The 17363-nt window shown below is 40.7% G+C and overlaps 2 protein-coding genes across 2 annotated transcripts in view; one reads left to right on the top strand and one right to left on the bottom strand.

The window, feature by feature from the left end:
• UHRF1BP1 (UHRF1 binding protein 1) overlaps positions 1–17363 on the top strand; it is a 77704-nt gene that overhangs the window by 18460 nt on the left and 41881 nt on the right. The window contains exons 2-4 of the mRNA XM_040249064.1: positions 4855–5017; positions 5118–5156; positions 5868–5959. Of these exons, the coding sequence (XP_040104998.1) occupies positions 4855–5017; positions 5118–5156; positions 5868–5959 (294 nt within the window). The remainder of the gene's footprint in view (positions 1–4854; positions 5018–5117; positions 5157–5867; positions 5960–17363) is intronic.
• On the bottom strand, positions 9283–10285 carry LOC120869808 (vesicle transport protein SFT2A). Its single transcript, XM_040249066.1, has one exon. It carries the CDS (start codon positions 10246–10248, stop codon positions 9769–9771), a length of 480 nt encoding a protein of 159 aa, XP_040105000.1. The 5' UTR covers positions 10249–10285; the 3' UTR covers positions 9283–9768.

Raw genomic sequence — 17363 nt, 5'->3', positions numbered from 1 at the left:
TAGTAAGCGAAGATGTTAGTAGAAGAGAGTCCAGTGAGCAGAGCTGGGTTCATGCTCTGCCTCTTCCTGCCCTGTTCACCTTGGGCAAATGACTTTATATCTGAACCTCATGTTCTTTTTCTTTAAAATGGGGATAATGATGCATATTTCATATGGGGTATTGGGAAGACTAATTGAGATAATGTTCCTTTTCAGAGTGCTTGGTACAAAGTAAAATGTACTTAAAAAAATGTTTTAAGGCTTGAAAAAATGAAAAATTATGTTTATTTTTTATAGAGCTGTAGATAAGGTTGAGCTTTCCAGGTGTTTTAGTGGTTAAGAATCTGCTTACCAATGCAGAAACACCAAAGACATGGGTTCGATCCCTGGGTCAGGAAGAGCCTCGGCAGTAGGAAATGGCAATCCACTCCAGTATTCTTGCCTGGGAAATTCCGTGGACACAGGAGCCTAGCAGGCTACAGTCAGGGAATCACAAAGAGTCAAACATGACTGAGCAGCTGAGCACACAAATAAGATTAGGTTTTGCATAGATACATGGTACCTGTTTAGGCACTCTGAGAATGTCAGTGCTAATAACCAGTATAACTTATTCTTGTCTGTGTTTGTTTCATTTTATTTGAAGTATGTTCCTCTTTTCAGAGAAAAACATACTTGAAAAAGTTTCTGTCACTTTTCTTGAAAATAGCTTTTTATCAGATGCAAAATTAGCTTATCTTAGTGATTCTCAGCCTTTCCTCCCGGCTCCTATATATTAAAGGGATCCTTACCCTGTCTTGCTCCTACCATGATTCTTAGGTGAGGTGGGGTCTTATCAGAGTCTGTGCAGAGGAGAGAGGAGACATACAGCCCTCAAAATTAATTTTATGTCTTCAAGAATTATCTTCTTCTGACGGGTGCCCCACCCCCGTTTTAAGCTGAGGTGGCTTCGCTGAATACTTAAGAGTAAAGGAAGGGTGCTGGAAGGAAATAATTGTAATATCTTATTTAAATACAAAAGGGGCTTGAAAAAGAAAGCCACCTGGTACCTAGCGATTCTATGTAAATAATGTTGAGTTCTGTTTTCTGCTTTTCTTTCCATCTTTCAAGACTGTGTTTCCTCTTGGTTCCTCGGGGTGGGGGTTGTGCTGTGTCTTCCTTTACTTTCAGTTGTTTTACGTAGTGAAAGTACTTTGAATTGTTCTCTCTTTCTCTTTCACACCCAGTCCTGTTTCCTCGTAGGTGGCCATGCTTTATAGGAAAAGAGGAATTCTCTTTCCTTCTGTGGCAAGTTAGTTTTCAGAGAACAGGTGTCATAATAGAAAACTTATTTTTTAGTTCAGAGAATAATATAGATTCATACTCAGTAACTGTTGATTAAATTTTTTTAATGAATTAAAGTCAGTAAAAGTGTGTGTTAAGGGCCAGGATTTTATTTCCCCCTGTTTAGATGCTGATAGCCCATCGTGGTCTGTGGTTGCTGGCCGAGCACAAGACTTCTGGGCCAGAGGGAAAGGACTTTATTGGTCACGGCCCTGCAAGCAGTGTAAACATAGGCTTGCGCTGGCTGCCCTTGTGCCCCGCAGGTCCCATGGGAGTGGTGTGAACGGGCCCAGCTGGATGCCTGTGCATGCACTATGGCAGTGGGGCCCTGAGTTTAGGGAATCCATTGCTTTCATAGTACATAGTAAGCAAGCCCGTCCTTCACTGGAGAGGGACATCGCATCATCCCTCAAAGCTGCTTTCTCCTAACACAGCCCTGAGAAGGGGCTTGGGTGAAGAGTGGGCAGGGTCATGGGTTTTGTGTTTTTCTTACCCAACAAGACATGCAGGAATGTGAGAGACCCATGGAGGAGTAGCTCTCCCAACAGTATATATATATAGTAGGTCACTGCTAGAAATCTTAGGTAGATTTATTGTAAAATATTTGCCATACAGAAAGGTATAAACAGTAATATAGTGAAGAGCCTTGCAGTTACCTCCCAACTTGAGAAATAAGTGTTGACCATACAGGCGACACTTTCTGTGGACCCCTCCCCGTGTCCCAGGCAAGCACTTTCCAGAATTTGTTGTTGTCATGCGAGTGCATTTCTATGTGTCTCTTAATATCATACAGTACTGTGTTTTTTTAAACTTCTAATTTTTTTTTACTATCATTTAAAAACCTGTTACAGAGCCCTTTTACATAGTACCATGTTAGTCACCATGAAACAAAAGTGTAGAGATAAAACTCTTGCCAGTCATGATTTTAGGGTTCAAGGGAAACTAAAAACACTGAAACACAGCTTAGTAGAACGGAAAGGATGTGTGTGGGAAAAAAAGTTGGTATACAACATATAACTCTATAAATTCAACTATTAGCATCTAATATGTGCAAGGGCTAAGTATAGTTACAGATGGAGGGAGAAGTGGAATTCATTATTGGCTAGAAAAGAGTGACTGTGAGGGGCAACAGCAGTGAGAACTTACACAGGTGAGATTCGTCAGACAGTTCGTCATACAGGAGCCGGGGTTATGCTGTGAGGACCTGGCCTGAAATTGATCCAGTCAACAGATGAGAGAAGGGAGCTGGGAGTAGTCAGTCAGCAGGGCAGTTGGCTACAAGATATCTAGGAACCCTGGTATTCTGTCAGGTAACCATGTTATCAGGAGCGGTGGCTAACACTCAGCCCTGACCTCACAGGGCTTAACACGTAACTGCATAGCAGTGGTTACATATGGGAAAATGAGAGAATACCCAAGACCCTCTCTGATGATGACCTAAATGTGTGTTACAGATTCCAAGGATGTAGAAGGTACTAACGTGAAGTTTAACTTTGAAGCAGTTAAAGAAAGAAGGTCTCAGTGAGAAGTCAGAGTTGAGTCTTTAATGGCAAATCATGGTGAAGGTGCTCCAGGAAGAGGGGTGGGTGGCGAGAGCATAGTCGCGAGGGCTGGAGACAGCGTGTGTGGGCAGTTAACAGGATGGCACTGGTCAGGCTCTCTGGCCCCATGCTCTCACCCCTCTCACCCCATGTGCTGGAGACAGTGACTGCGCAGGGCTGTGTAGCAGCTGAGGCCACTTGCGGCGCTGCGCGTGCAGGTCACAGCTACTTGATGCGGTAGCCTGTATGAGCCTCCCCGTGAAAGCCCTGGCTGCCACTGCGCTGCTTCTGCATTGGAGCGGTATCACAGGTAAACGGTATATGAAGCTATGCTATGGCTGCGTTATGGTTATGTTGTGGCTGCGGCTGCTGTGCTGTGTCAGCCAGGAGAGAGGCTGCGTTACGGCTGCCATGCCAGTCAGGAGAAAACAAACGTGTCTGCAGTTCCTACAGCTCCTTGATTCTTCTTCCAGCCTCTTAGCTTGTGCCTTGCCTGCCCTGGATTCAGTGAACAGTGTGAACAGCAAGACATTTGGCATCAGGAACAGGATAGGCAATACAATTGGTGTCGTCGGCAGGATGTGAAGGGATTCAGTGTGAGACAGTGAGAGGACAGGCCTGTGTGAATTGTTTATGTCCAGGCCCCTTGACGGAGGAGGTGATGGCACCCCACTCCAGTGCTCTCGCCTGGAAAATCCCATGGACGGAGGAGCCTGGTAGGCTGCAGTCCACGGGGTCGCACAGAGTCGGACACTACTGAAGCGACTTAGCAGCAGCAGCAGCAGCAGCAGGCCCCTTGACGTGTAGAGTTTCCCATGGCCTGGATTCTGCTGATTGCCCACTTAGGGTACAGTTCAGCAGTTTTCCTTTGTATTTCCTGCAAATGAGCAACAGGACCCAGTGGTGTGATGACATTAGGTTCAGTCCCTTTGGCAAGGCCCTAAGTGGTTGTGTTCTTTTTTCACATCAATAAAGGTATATGTAAGGATCTGGAGTTTTGCTTTACCCTACTTAACAAGCCAGTAAGTAATCTTACTGTTTTATATCCTAACCTCATAGAATTCCCTCTTCTGTTGTTTCAAATAGAGTTTAAAAATATAATGGCTTGCTTTCTGATACCTCCTGGTCTGTTACCCCCCCAAGTCACTGACCCCCTGCCCAACTTTTATTTGGACTTTATTTTCTTCATTTCTGTCTTGCTTAGTTTGGGTTCCTCTCCCAGAAGTTTTTCTCAGTGTGGGGATCCATCTTAGGAAGGAGCCTTGGTGAATTCCGTGAGTTTATAGGGTTAGATTGCTTCTGCTCATTTGGGCCTTTTGCCCAACCCCTCCAGCTTCCGTTGCTTTTCTCAAATCGGTCCACATTGCTCTTCACTGAGTACTTGGTCATCCTGGGGTCCTTCTGTTCTTTGATTTCTCTGGTACCCTGTTGTTTTCCTCTTTGATGATCTGCACAACTACTTATAGCACTCATGTCTTATGGCTGTGAATGTTTTTTCCCCTCCTGCTTGTATATGGGGGTTTATGAGGATGCTTTATCTTATAGTTTTGTTTTTAATGTTATTCAAGGGTTTCCCTGGTGTCTCAGTTGGTAAAGAATGCCTGTAGTCACGGAGGCCCAGGTTTGATCCCTGGGTTAGGAAGATCCCCTGGAGAAGGAAATGGCAACCCACTCCAGTATTCTAGCCTGGGAAGTTCTATGGACAGAGGAGCCTGGCAGGCTGCAGTCCATGGGGTCGCAAGAAGAGTCAGACACAACTTATCAACTAAACCATGAGCTGTTAAGCTGCTATCTGGTTGTTCTGGTTTTGTATGGGAATTATATCAAAGGCTAACAGTTTCTCCAGAATTGTTATTGTAGGTTCTTGAGTACACTGTCTGGAGATAGTGTGGTTGTTAGTCCATATTTGTTCTTGAACTTTCTCATTTCTCCATATTGAGACATGTTATTTGGTTATAATGCTCATTTGCAGATTTCCATGGAAGTAATAGCTGCTTACCATCACTCTTTTCAGGTTCACTAAAAATCTTTCCCCGGACAAAATCAATTTGAGCACCCTGAAAGGGGAGGGTCAGCTGACCAATCTGGAGCTGGATGAAGAGGTTCTACAGAATGTGCTGGAGCTCCCCACCTGGCTCGCCATCACTCGGGTCTACTGCAACAGGGCCTCGATCCGGGTGAGAATGCGGTCAGAAGGCTGCTGCTCTCTTTGGCCAGCAGGCCTGCCCTCGTGAGGGGTACCTCCCATAGCCCTGAGTCTTTGCTTTCCTCTTTCAGATCCAGTGGACAAAGTTGAAGACACACCCAATTTGCTTGGTAATGGCCTTTCTTGATTGCAAGTAATCAAATGGGGGAGGTGGGGGTAAGGTTTTAAAGGAGCTGAGAGAAGATGGGGAGGAGTTTGATAGGCTGTCCCTTCTGGGAGTGTGGGTGCTTCCATCTGGCTTGTGAGCTCCTACGTGAGATGGGGTGACTGTTGTCTGTTTTTTCTAGAACTGCTGTGCAGTAGAGCAAGTAGCTCTGAGACACAAGTCCTGAGTTGGTTTTGCTTTGAATTTTGTTTTTTATAACAAGTTTTGCTGTCCAGCTTCTATCTTTACATTTCCTTTGGATTTCTGTTGGAGGAATTATTAGAAATTTATTCATGTTGACTGTTTGGTGATTCTCAGCTAAAAGCCCTTGGGGAACTGATATATATATATATATATATATATATATATATATATATATCCTAAGGACTGGAATCCTCAGGAATAGTAATATCTCTATAACCTGGACTTATGTTTTCATTTCTGTGAGCTAATCGCATGCTTGTCAGGGAGTTCTGCTGTTAATAGCAATGGAAGGGGGAAGACGAGGCCTCTCTTTGCATTTTAGTTTGTTTGTTCATTTATTTGAATAACATTTATTGTTGGTCCACCGTGGACACAGCACTCAACTGGGTGCTGGAGCTCAGAGACGGATAAGACAGTCTGTGCTATGTGGGGCTTCGTGCAGATGCTTAGGTCTCCATGGCTTTTATTTCAGTGTCTGGATAAGGTAGAGGTGGAGATGAAGACCTGTGAGGAGCCTCGGCCGCCCAATGGACAGTCTCCCATTGCCCTCGCTTCAGGACAGAGGTTAGTTGCTTTGGGTCCTATTATTTCCAATGTATCAATGGATCCAGATCACCTTTTAATTAAAAACTAGAAACGTTTCATTATGGAAATTTTCAGACATACACTAAATAGTATAATGAGAGAATAGTGTAATGAGCCCCCATCCACCCAAGATCTAACTTTCACAATTATCAACAATTTACTGTTCTTTTTCTACCTTTCTTCTGCTGCTTTGTGAGTGTGTGTGTATGCACACGCTGTAATACTTGAAAGCAAATCCCAGATACCATAGGATTCCATCTGTAAATACTTCTGTATTATGTGTCATTAACGAAGATTGAGAAGAAAGAAAAAGACTCCACAATACTATTATCACAATTAATAGAATTCATAGGGATTCCTTAATATCATCTAACACTTATTTCATATTTAATTTTCCTGAGTTGTCTCTAAAATATTTTTTTTGACAGTTCAGTTTGGCTGCAAAGAGCTCCATACCTTATATTTGGGAATATTGCTTTTTAAAGCTCTTTAAGGGTTTCCCTGGTGGTCTGGTGGTTAAGAATCTACCTGCCAATGCAGTGGACACAGGTTTTATCCCTGGTCCAGGAAGATTTCACATGACACGGGGCAACTTAGCCTGTGTAGCATGACTCCTGAAGCCCATGAGCCTAGAGCCCTTGCTGTGCAATAACAGAAGCCACAGCAATGAGAAGTCTGTGCACTGCAACTAGAGAGTAGCTCCTGCTCACTGCAGCTAGAGCAAGTCCACGCGCAGCAGCAGAGACCCAGCACAGCCAAAAAAAAACCCAAACAAATAGCAGTTTTTTAAAAAAGAAGAAAAACCTTAAAAAATAAAGCTCTGTAATTTTAAACAATCCCCAATCCCACACTTTTTTATAAGTAATTTATTCTTTGTAGAAACTGGATTATTTCTGCTAAAGAATTTCCCGTATTTTGTATTTTGGCTGATTGGATCCTCGAGGTATTATTTAAGATGTTTAACTTGGTAGTTAAAGACTTGATTCATTTGTTTGTTTTCTTGGTAAGAATACTTCATGAATGGTACCATGTATTTCCAACTGTAAATAATGGCACGTGCATAATATTCGTTTGGTTAAGATTAACCTGTGGATTCAGATGATGGTGGCCTGACTTGTCAATTGTGATAAGTTCCTCATCTACCTCTCACCTCGTGGTTTAGGAACCATTGATGATAGTTGTCTGTAGATCTGTTATTTCAGTATAAGATGGAAAATAGAGATTTTATAGCCCTTTTTTCCTGTTACATTTATTAGTTGTGATTTTCTGTAGAGAAAACATTACAGAGAACTTTCTTTAACTATTAATATTTGATTACTTTGAAATACAGTTTGTATAGGAATATCAGGATAAATACTGAATTCTTTACCTTTATGTAGCAAATTTAAGATTTATGAGTTGACACCCTAATAATGTCTAAAGAGATTTCTTTTGGGTGGGGAAGAGTGAAGGTGGTTTATCATTTCGAATCCATTTATGTTTTACATCGTTATTAAGGTGTAATTGAGGGAGAATAGACTGTACATATATAAAGTCTACAATTTGGTAAGTTTGGATGTATGTGTATGTCCATGCAACCATCAGCACAGTCAAGATAATAACATATCCATTCCCTTAAACCTGTTGTTGCTCTCCCTGCCCTTTCCCCTCCCATCCCCAGGCAATGACTTTCTGTCGGTATAGATTGGTTTGCATTTTCTATAATGTTTTCTAAGTGAAATCATGAAGTATGTACTAGTTTTTAGTGGCTTCTTTTATTCAGCATAATTATTTTGAGATTTATCCATGCTGTTGAGTTTGTTGATGGTTCATTCCTTTTATTTATTCTATTTATATGGCCGTGCTGGGGCTTTATTGCTGTGCTCTGCGGCATGTGGGATCTTCCCGGATTGGGGATCAAACCCTTGTCTCCTGCACTGGCAGGCAGATTCCTTACCACTGAGCCACCAGGGAAGCCCAGTTCATTCTTTTAATTATTGAGTAATATTCCATGTGTAAGTAGATCACAACTTGCTATCTATTCACTTGTTAATGTTCCTTTTATTTCCAGTTTTTGGCTATTGCAAATAATGCTGCTGTAAAAACTCATATACAAGTTGCTGTGAGGTTGTGTGCTTTTATCTCTCTTGGCTAAATGCCTAGGAACGGAATAGTTGGATGAAATGGTAGGTGAGGATTTAACTTTTTAACACACTGTTGAACATTTCCTGGTTGATTTACTATTTTACATTCATTGTTCATTTTTTATGTGCTTTTACATGTTTTACATCCTATGTTTATATTTTCTTATAAGATGTATTTGTTGTGTATTGTCAAGTACACAATGCCTTTGCACGACACCATTCCAGTCATGATTCTTTCTGATGTTCATCTGTCCCCATCTGTGGCCAGTGAGAGCCTTTCAATATCACCTGTGTCCTTTGGACAAGATCCCGGTAATCTTTCTGTTTTTATACAGAACAAATCAGGCTTCTCTTATTGTCTTCTCTTTTATCCTTACCTCACACCTGGAATCAGACATTTCTCCAAGGAACCTGATTCTTTTTAGTGAGAAATGTTATGAATATTTAGTTAGAGACAATAGTCTGGGCAGAATTGCATTCATTGGGTTGTCACTGCTTTAAAGCCTTTTCAGTTCTAGGGAAAAAGTATTTTTTAAGAAAGATAAAAATAATTCATGATAATATCTTGAATTTCTCAAATTGAAAAAAGAGGATTTTGAGTAACTTTTTAGATTTACTATTTGCACTTTTAAAATTAATTTATTTTTAAGTGAAACAAAGATGGATATTTTTAATGACAAAGAAGATAGACATCATAAACCATTAGACACCTGACAACAAAGAAACAAAGCAAAAATCAGAAGAAATATAAGGGAAAGAAAAAGTATATAATCATAGTGAGACATGTTAACATTTTTCTGAGAATATTTTATCAAGTACATAAAAAATAAGAATAGGAACATCTTGAATGATGTCATTACTAATTTAAATATAATAGATTTCTATTTATATTAGTTTATATTATTTCTATATCCTATACAAATATATTTAAAATTTATATCTCATATTTCATTATTAGATGTCCATAGGACATTTAGAAGAGCTGGCAAAAAGATAAACATTGCTAAATTTCAAACAGTAGAATTATTTTTTTGTGTATGATTCAGTTACACATATACACATATATGATTTTTGAAGTTATTTTCCATTATAAATTATTATAAGATATTGACTATAGTTCCCTGTGCTACACAGTAACCTTTGTTGCTTGTTGCATATCTGTTTTTTTTTTTGTTGTTGTTATTTTTTCCAAGTGTGGGTTTATTCAAAATTATGAAGATTTATATATTATTTTTTATTACATACAATAAAGCAGTTTAGCTTACAGTAAAAGCTTTCACATTTAAAGTTTTTATTTTAAAAACACATTTTAAAAATGTAGACCCTTAAAAACCACCAAAAAAGCTGACTATATCTTGCAGCGTAGGTTTATCCTTAAATATTCACATCTCAAATGCTGTTTAGAAAAAAGATTAAAAAACTGGCTAAAAATCATTTACACTTGGCAATGATTAAAATCTCGTCGTCTCTGACAGAGCGTGTTAATGGCACATAATGAATTTACTGTCACAAGCATTTAACAGTTTAATGGGTACGTAGTTTGACCAGTACACAAAATGGGCTTAGATGGTTGGTGCGGTTGTTCTGGAGTGATCACTGTATCAGGAAAAGGACACTGCACCAAAAACAGAACATCAACTTTTAAAAGGTCTTTTCAAACAGCTTTCAGCTCAGGAGAGAAGAACAGCACTTAATTACTGCATCCCTTGCGTACGGGATGTATGACAGGCTGTACCAGGTCATGGAGAGGAACTGCAATATGCAGAATAACACGGCCAGCCCCTTCTTATGCCACCAAAGGGCAGCGCACAGGGTGAGCACGAAACACAGAAGCATAATAACTGTTGCAAGCAATCTCGTTGTTTCAAACATTTTCTTCAGTTGTTTCACGGGTCCCATTAAAAAACATGTACTGGCTAATGCAGCAATATTTCCAAAGGTATAAAACACTGCAAAAAGCTTTATGCCTCCGGGGAGCCACAGCAATCCAGTTCCAAGGATGGAGAAGAAGATGCCACTGACGAAGCATATGGCAAACCACTTCAGCCTGGTGTTGAAACTAAGCGTCGAGGCATCAAGCACCTGCGCGGTCAGGCCCTGCTCCTCGTCGTCCTGGCCACTTAGGACCCGCCGCAGCTTCTCCATGGCCGTGGCCGCGGCGCCCGGCCCGCCCCTCTCTCGGCCCCCTCTCTGTTTTTTTAGATGAGAAAAATAGCATTCTATTCATACTAAGTCAAACAAGTGGAATCAAAATGTCTTAAATTTTTTAGTTAGGCAAAAATTTACAAGTTTTTCTAAAATATATATGTTATACGTATTATGTATATAAAAGTATACAAGAACTTTTCTACTATGCTTGATAAAGGCTTGAGAAAGAATATTAAAAAAAAAAGAGATGAAGAAATTGGAAAACAAACTAAATGAAATGGGAGTACTGAATATGAAATAGAAAAAGTGAAACAAACTAGAGAAAAGTAAAAGTTCTTCATATGGTCCAGTTGTTTTTAAACATGGCTGCTCATTAGAAACATATCTGGAACTTCGGTGGAAAAAAAAAAGCAATACCTGGACATTTGTATTTTTCAAAAAATTCCAAGATAATTCTGGTATGCATATGAATTTTAGAAAGTATTTCAGGATCTTCTATTAAATGGTAGTTTTAGTGATACAGAATTCAGTTATTTTTCTGTTGACCAATCATGATACAATGGCATTGTGAGTAATCACAGTAGTGAAAGATATTTGTCAATTTTCATAATCAATAGCCAGACAAAAAATAAAAGACAATTACAATTGCAAGCCATAATGGCAACATGATTAACCTAACAATATAAAATAATTACATACAATTTAGCGGGGGGGGGGGTCAGGCAGAGTGATGTGATAAGTGAAAATGTATACATCTACCTGTTTTCATCTGCTCACCTTGTCTATGTCTTTTGATTAGGGCATTTAATCAATTTACATTTAAGGTAATTATCCATATATATGATCCTATTACCATTTTCTTAATTGTTTTGGGTTTATTTTCTCTTGTTTCCTGCCTAGAGAAGTTCCTTTAGCATTTGTTGTAAAGCTGGTTTGGTGGTGCTAAATTCTCTTAACTTTTGCTTGTCTGGAAAGCTTTTGATTTCTCCATCAAATCTGAAGGAGATTCTTGCTTCATAAAGTATTCTTGGTTTAGGTTCTTCCCTTTCATCACTTTTAATATATCATGCCATTCTCTTGCTTGTAGAGTTTCTATTGAGAAATCAGCTTATAGCCTGATGGGAGTTCCCTTCCTTTTCCCTTGTTGCTTTTAATATTTTTTAGGGCTTCCCTGGTGGCTCAGATGTAAAGAATCCGCCTGCAATGTGGGAGACCAGTGTTCGATCCCTGGGTTGGGAAGATTCCCTGGAGGAGGGCATGGCAACCCACTCCAGTATTCTTGCCTGAGAATCCCCTGGGTCAGAGGAGCCTCACGAGCTACAGTCCATGGGGTAGGAAAGAGTTGAACACGACTGAGCGACTAAGCACAGCTCTGTCTGTAATTTTTGTAAGTTTGATTATTATGTGTCTCAATGTGTTCCTTCTTAGGTTTACCCTGCCTGAGACTGTCTGTGCTTCCTGGGCTTGGTTGACTATTTCCTTTCCCATGTTAGGGAAGTTTTCAGCTATTATCTCTTCAAATATTTTCTCAGATCCTTTCTCTCTTCTCCTTCTGGGACCCCTACAATGCAAATGTTAGTGTGTTTATTGTTGTCGCAGAGGTCTCTTAGGCTGTCTTCATTTCTTTTCATTCTTTTTTCTATATTCTGTTCTGTAGCAGTGATTTTTGCCATTCTGTCCCCCAGGTCATTTATCTGTTCTTGAAAGTTAAAATCACCCAGTCGTGTCCAGCTCTTTGCGACCCCATGGACTTTACAGTCCATGGAATTCTGCAGGCCAGAATACTGGAGTGAGTAGCCTTTCCCTTCTCCAGGGGATCTTCCCAACCCAGGGATTGAACCCAGGTCTCCCGCATTGTGGGCAGATTCTTTACCAGCTGAGCCATAAAGGGGAAGCCCAAGAATACTGGGGTGGGTAGCCTGTCCCTTCTCCAGCAGATCTTCCCGACCCAGGAATCGAACTGGGATCTCCTGCATTGAAGGTGGATTCTTTACCAACTGAGCTATCAGGGAAGCCCTATCCATTCTTCTGTCCCAGTTATTCTGCTATGGATTCCTTCTAGTGTATTATTCATCTCTGTCTGTTTGTTCTTTAGTTCTTCTGAGTCTTTGGTAAACATTTCTTGCATATTCTCAATCTTTGCCTCCATTCTTTTTCTGAGATCTTGAATGATCTTCACTGTCATTTTTCTGAATTCTTTTTCTGGAATGTTGCCTATCTTCACTTCCCTGAATTGTTTTTCTGGGGTTTTATCTTGTCCCTTCGTTTGGGACATAACTTTCTGCTTTTTCATGGTGGTTAAGTTTCTGTAATGTGGTTTTTGTTTTAGTTGCTGTGGGACTGTGGTTCTTCTTGCTTCTCTCTGGCTTCTGATGGAGGAGGCTAAGAGGCTTGTGTAAGCTTCCTCTGGGGACGGATTGGTGGTGGGAGAAACTGGGTCTTGCTCTGGTGAGCAGGGCCTTGCTCAGTAAAGCTTTAACCCAGTTATCTGCTGGTGGGTGGGATTATGCTCCCTCCCTGGTATTTTTTTGGCCTAAGGCGACCCAACCCTCTAGGTCTATGGTTGGGTGCTGGCAACCTCCAAGAGGGTGTATCCCAAGGAGGACCTTCTAGGCTGGGTGCCCCTTCTCTGTGGTGAGCCCCTCCTGACCCACACCTCCTCCACAGGAGACCCTCCAACACCAGCTCCTTTCCTCTGAGTCTTGGTATGTGGAAAATTTTGTTTGTGCCCTCCAAGACTGGAGTCTCTTGTTTCCCGTCTTGTGGAAGTTTTGTAATCCAATCCTGCTGCCCTTCAAGGCAGATTCCCTGGGGAATCTGGGAATTGGCAATCCCTTTGGCCGGGAATTGGCTGGGAAGCCCAGCGTGGGGTTCACAGCAGTGGGAGAACTTCTTTGGTGTTATTGTTCTCTAGTTTGTGGGTCATCCACCCAGAGGGTATGGGATTTGATTTCATCATGATTGTGCCCCTCCTGCCATCTCACTGTGGCTTCTTGTCTTTGAATGTGGGGTATCATTTTTGGTAGTTTCCAGTGTCCTGTTGATAGTTACTCAACAGCTGTTGTGATTTTGGTGCCCTCACAAGAGGAGATGAGCACATGTCCTACTCTGCCATCTTGAACCAGAAATATTTGCGTTTTTGTTCATATGCTAAATTTTGGTTCCTAACAACGTTTTATAATAAATAATTCACTTTTTAATAGTTTCAAAAATAACAAAGACTAATATAACTACCAGTAAGACTACTGAATGCAGTAGCCATTTGTGTGTGTGTGTATACGTGTTTTTTGTTTTTGGCCACACTGCACGGCTTATGGGATCTCAGTTCCCCAACCAGGGATCGAACTCGGGCCTTCGGCATTAAGAGTGCAGAATCCTAACCACTGGATCACCAGGGAATTCCCATGTATTTGCTTTAACCTTATGATATATTCTGTTAGAGATATATAGTCAAAATACTGTGTTTTAAAATTACTTGAGGGACTTCTCTGGTGGTGCTTCCAGTGCACAGGGTGTGGGTGTGACCCCTGGTCGGGGAGCTAAGATCCCTCATGCCTCACAGCCGAAAAGCCAAAATATAAAACAGAAGCAATATTGTAACATTCTTTGTATGGTTGGGTACCAACTTGACATACAGAGGAGTTCATTTTTTTAGGACAGATTTTTTAGAGCAGTTTTAGTTGTGAACAGTAGTACTAAGAGGAAGGAACAGAGATTTCCGGAATACCCCCTGCTCTCAGCACATGCAGAGCCTCCCCCATTATTGACATCCGCCAACCAGAGTGGTATATTTCTTATGATAGATGAACTTACACTGGCACATCATAATCACACAAAGTTCATACTTTACATTGAGGTTCACCCTTGGTGGGACATTCTATAGGTTTGGACAAGTGTATAATGACATACGTTCACTGTTATAGTATCATACAGTGTATTTTCACTGCCCTAAAAACCCTCTGTGCTCCACTTAGTCATCCTTCTCCCTGCCCCAACCCCTGGCAACCACTGGTCTTTTCACTATGCCATAGTTTTTCCTTTTCCATGATGATTCCATCTCTTTAGATTGCCTTCTTTCACTTAATAATATGCATTTAAGTTTCCTCCATGTCTTTTCATGACTCTGTGGCTCATTTCTTTTTAGTGCTGAAAAATATTTCATTGTCTGGATGTACCACAGTTTATCCATTTAACAGTTACAGCATCTTGGTTGGTTGTTTCCATAATTTTGGCAATTATGAATAAAGCTGCTATAAATGTCCATGTGTGGACTTTAACTTTTAAATTCCTTTGAGTGTATATAAAGGAGCATGATTACTAGATATGGTAAGAGTATGTTCAGTTTTGGAAGAAACCGCAGAACTGTCTTCCCAAAGTGACTTCCCATTTTACATTACTACTAGCAGTGAATGAGAGTTCCTGCTGTTCCATATCCTTGTCAGCATTTGGATTAGTAATTAATGAAAGTTGCTCAGTTGTGTCTGACTCTTTGCAACCCCATGGACAGTAGTTTGCTAGGCTCCTCTGTCCATGGAATTCTCTGCATTTGGTGTTGTCAGCAATTTGGATTTTGGTCATTCTAATCGGTGTGTAGTGGAATCTCACTGTTGTTCTAATTTCCATTTCCCTAGTAACATATGATGTAGAGCTTGTAAGACATATGCTTCTTTGCCATCTGTATGTCTTTCATAAGGTATCTATGAAGGTCTTTGGCCTGTTTTTTAATTGGGTTGTCTTCTTATTGTTGAGTTTTAACAGTTCTTTGTATATTTCGGATAACAGTCTTTTATCATATGTGTCTTTTTGCAGATATATTCTAGTTTATGAGAGGTCTTATTCTCTTGACATTGTCTTTCACAGAGCAGATTTTGAAACTTTAATGAAGTCCAGTGTAGCTGTTATTTCTTTCATGAATTGTGCCTTTGGTGTTGTATCAAAAATGTAATTGCTATACCCAGTATCATCTAGGCTTTCTCCTATGCTATCTTCTAAGAGTTTTGTATCAGTTTGTTTTACATTTTTAAATGTTTTTAATTTAGTTTTTAAACTATGTAAAATTACACAGTTCCAAAGTTAAAACTATAAAACAAGGTATGTTATATGTATGTATGTTTCTATCGTCCCTACTCCATTTTTTACACAAAATTTAACATACCATAAACACTTTCCACATTGCCTTTTTCTTTTAAAAATATATCCTGGAGATCACTTCATAGATGTATATAAGGAGATGCTTCTTATTCCTTTTTGCACCTGCAAAATACTCAATATATTTTATAGGGGCGTCATAGTTTATATAGTGAGTTCTCTATTAATTAGTTCATTTCAGTCACTCGGTTGTGTCCGACTCTTTGCGATGCCATGGACTGCAGCACGCCAGGCTTCCCTATCTATCACCAACTCTTGGAGCTTATTCAAATTCATGTCCATTGAGTTGGTGATGCCATCCAACCATCTCATTCTCTGTCATCCCCTTCTTCTCCTGCCTTCAGTCTTTCCCCAAATCAGGGTCTTTCCCAGTGAGTTAATTCTTTCTATCAGGTGGCCAAAGTACTGGAGTTTTAGCTTCAACATCAGTCCTTCCAGTGAACACTCAGGACTGATCTCCTTTAGGATGGACTGGTTGGATCTCCTTGCAGTCCAAGGGACTCTCAAGAGTCTTCTACAACACCACAGTTCAAAAGCATCAATTCTTTGGCCTTCAGCTTTCTTTATAGTCCAACTCTCACATTCATACATGACTCTTGGAAAAACCATAGCCTTGACTAGATGGACCTTCGTTGGCAGAGTAATGTCTCTGCTTTTGAATATGCTGTCTAGGTTGGTCATAACTTTCCTTCCAAGGAGTAAGTGTCTTTTAATTTCATGGCTGCAGTCACCATCTGCAGTGATTTTGGAGCCCCCAAAACTAAAATCAGCCACTGTTTCCACTGTTTCCCCATCTATTTGCATTTGGTGATGGACTGGATGCCATGATCTTAGTTTTCTGAATGTTGAGCTTTAAGCCAGCTTTTTCACTCTCCTCTTTCACTTTCATCAAGAAGCTCTTTAGTTTTTCTTCACTTACTGCCATAAGGTTGGTGTCATCTGCATATCTGAGGTTACTGATATTTCTCCCGGCAGTCTTGATTCCAGCTTGTGCTTCTTCCAGCCCAGCGTTTCTCATGATGTACTCTGCATATCGGAGAAGGCAACGGCACCCCACTCCAGCACTCTTGCCTGGAAAATCCCATGGACAGAGGAGCCTGGTAGGCTGCAGTCCATGAGGTTGCTGAGTCGGACATGACTGAGCGACTGCACTTTCACTTTTCACTCTCGTGCATTGGAGAAGGAAATGGCAACCCACTCCGGTGTTCCTGCCTGGAGAATTTCAGGGACGGGGGAGCCTGGTGGGCTGCTGTCTATGGGGTCGCATAGAGTCAGACACGACTAAAGTGACTTAGCACTCTGCATATAAGTTAAATAAGCAGGGTGACAATATACAGCCTTGACATACTCCTTTTCCTATTTGGAACCAGTCTGTTGTTTCATGTCCAGTTCTAACTGTTGCTTCCTGACCTGCATATAGGTTTCTCAAGAGGCAGGTCAGGTGGTCTGGTATTCCCATCTCTTTCAGAATTTTCCACAGTTTGTTGTGATACAAAAGCTTTGGCATAGTCAATAAAGCAGAAATAGATGTTTTTCTGGAACTCTCTTGCTTTTTCAATGATCCAGTGGATGTTGGCAATTTGATCTCTGGTTCCTCTGCCTTTTCTAAAACCAGCTTGACTATCTGGAAGTTTGCGGTTCATGTATTGCTGAAGCCTGGCTTGAAGAATTTTGAGCATTACTTTACTAGCGTGTGAGATGAGTGTAATTGTGTGGTAGTTTGAGCATTCTTTGGCATTGCCTTTCTTTGGGATTGGCATGAAAACTGACCTTTTCCAGTCCTATGGCCAATGCTGAGTTTTCCAAATTTGCTGGCATATTGAGTGCAGCACTTTCACAGTATCACCTTTTAGGATTTGAAATAGCTCAGCTGGAATTTCATCACTTCCATTAGCTTTGTTTGTAGTGATGCTTCCTAAGGCCCACTTGACTTCACAATCCAGGATGTCTGGCTTTAGGGGAAT

This window comes from Oryx dammah, unplaced genomic scaffold (genome assembly GCF_014754425.2).
Source record: "Oryx dammah isolate SB20612 unplaced genomic scaffold, SCBI_Odam_1.1 HiC_scaffold_11, whole genome shotgun sequence".
Taxonomy (NCBI): domain Eukaryota; kingdom Metazoa; phylum Chordata; class Mammalia; order Artiodactyla; family Bovidae; genus Oryx; species Oryx dammah.
The sequence above is the reverse complement of the archived record's forward strand: the minus strand, read 5'-3'. Positions and strand labels throughout refer to the sequence as shown.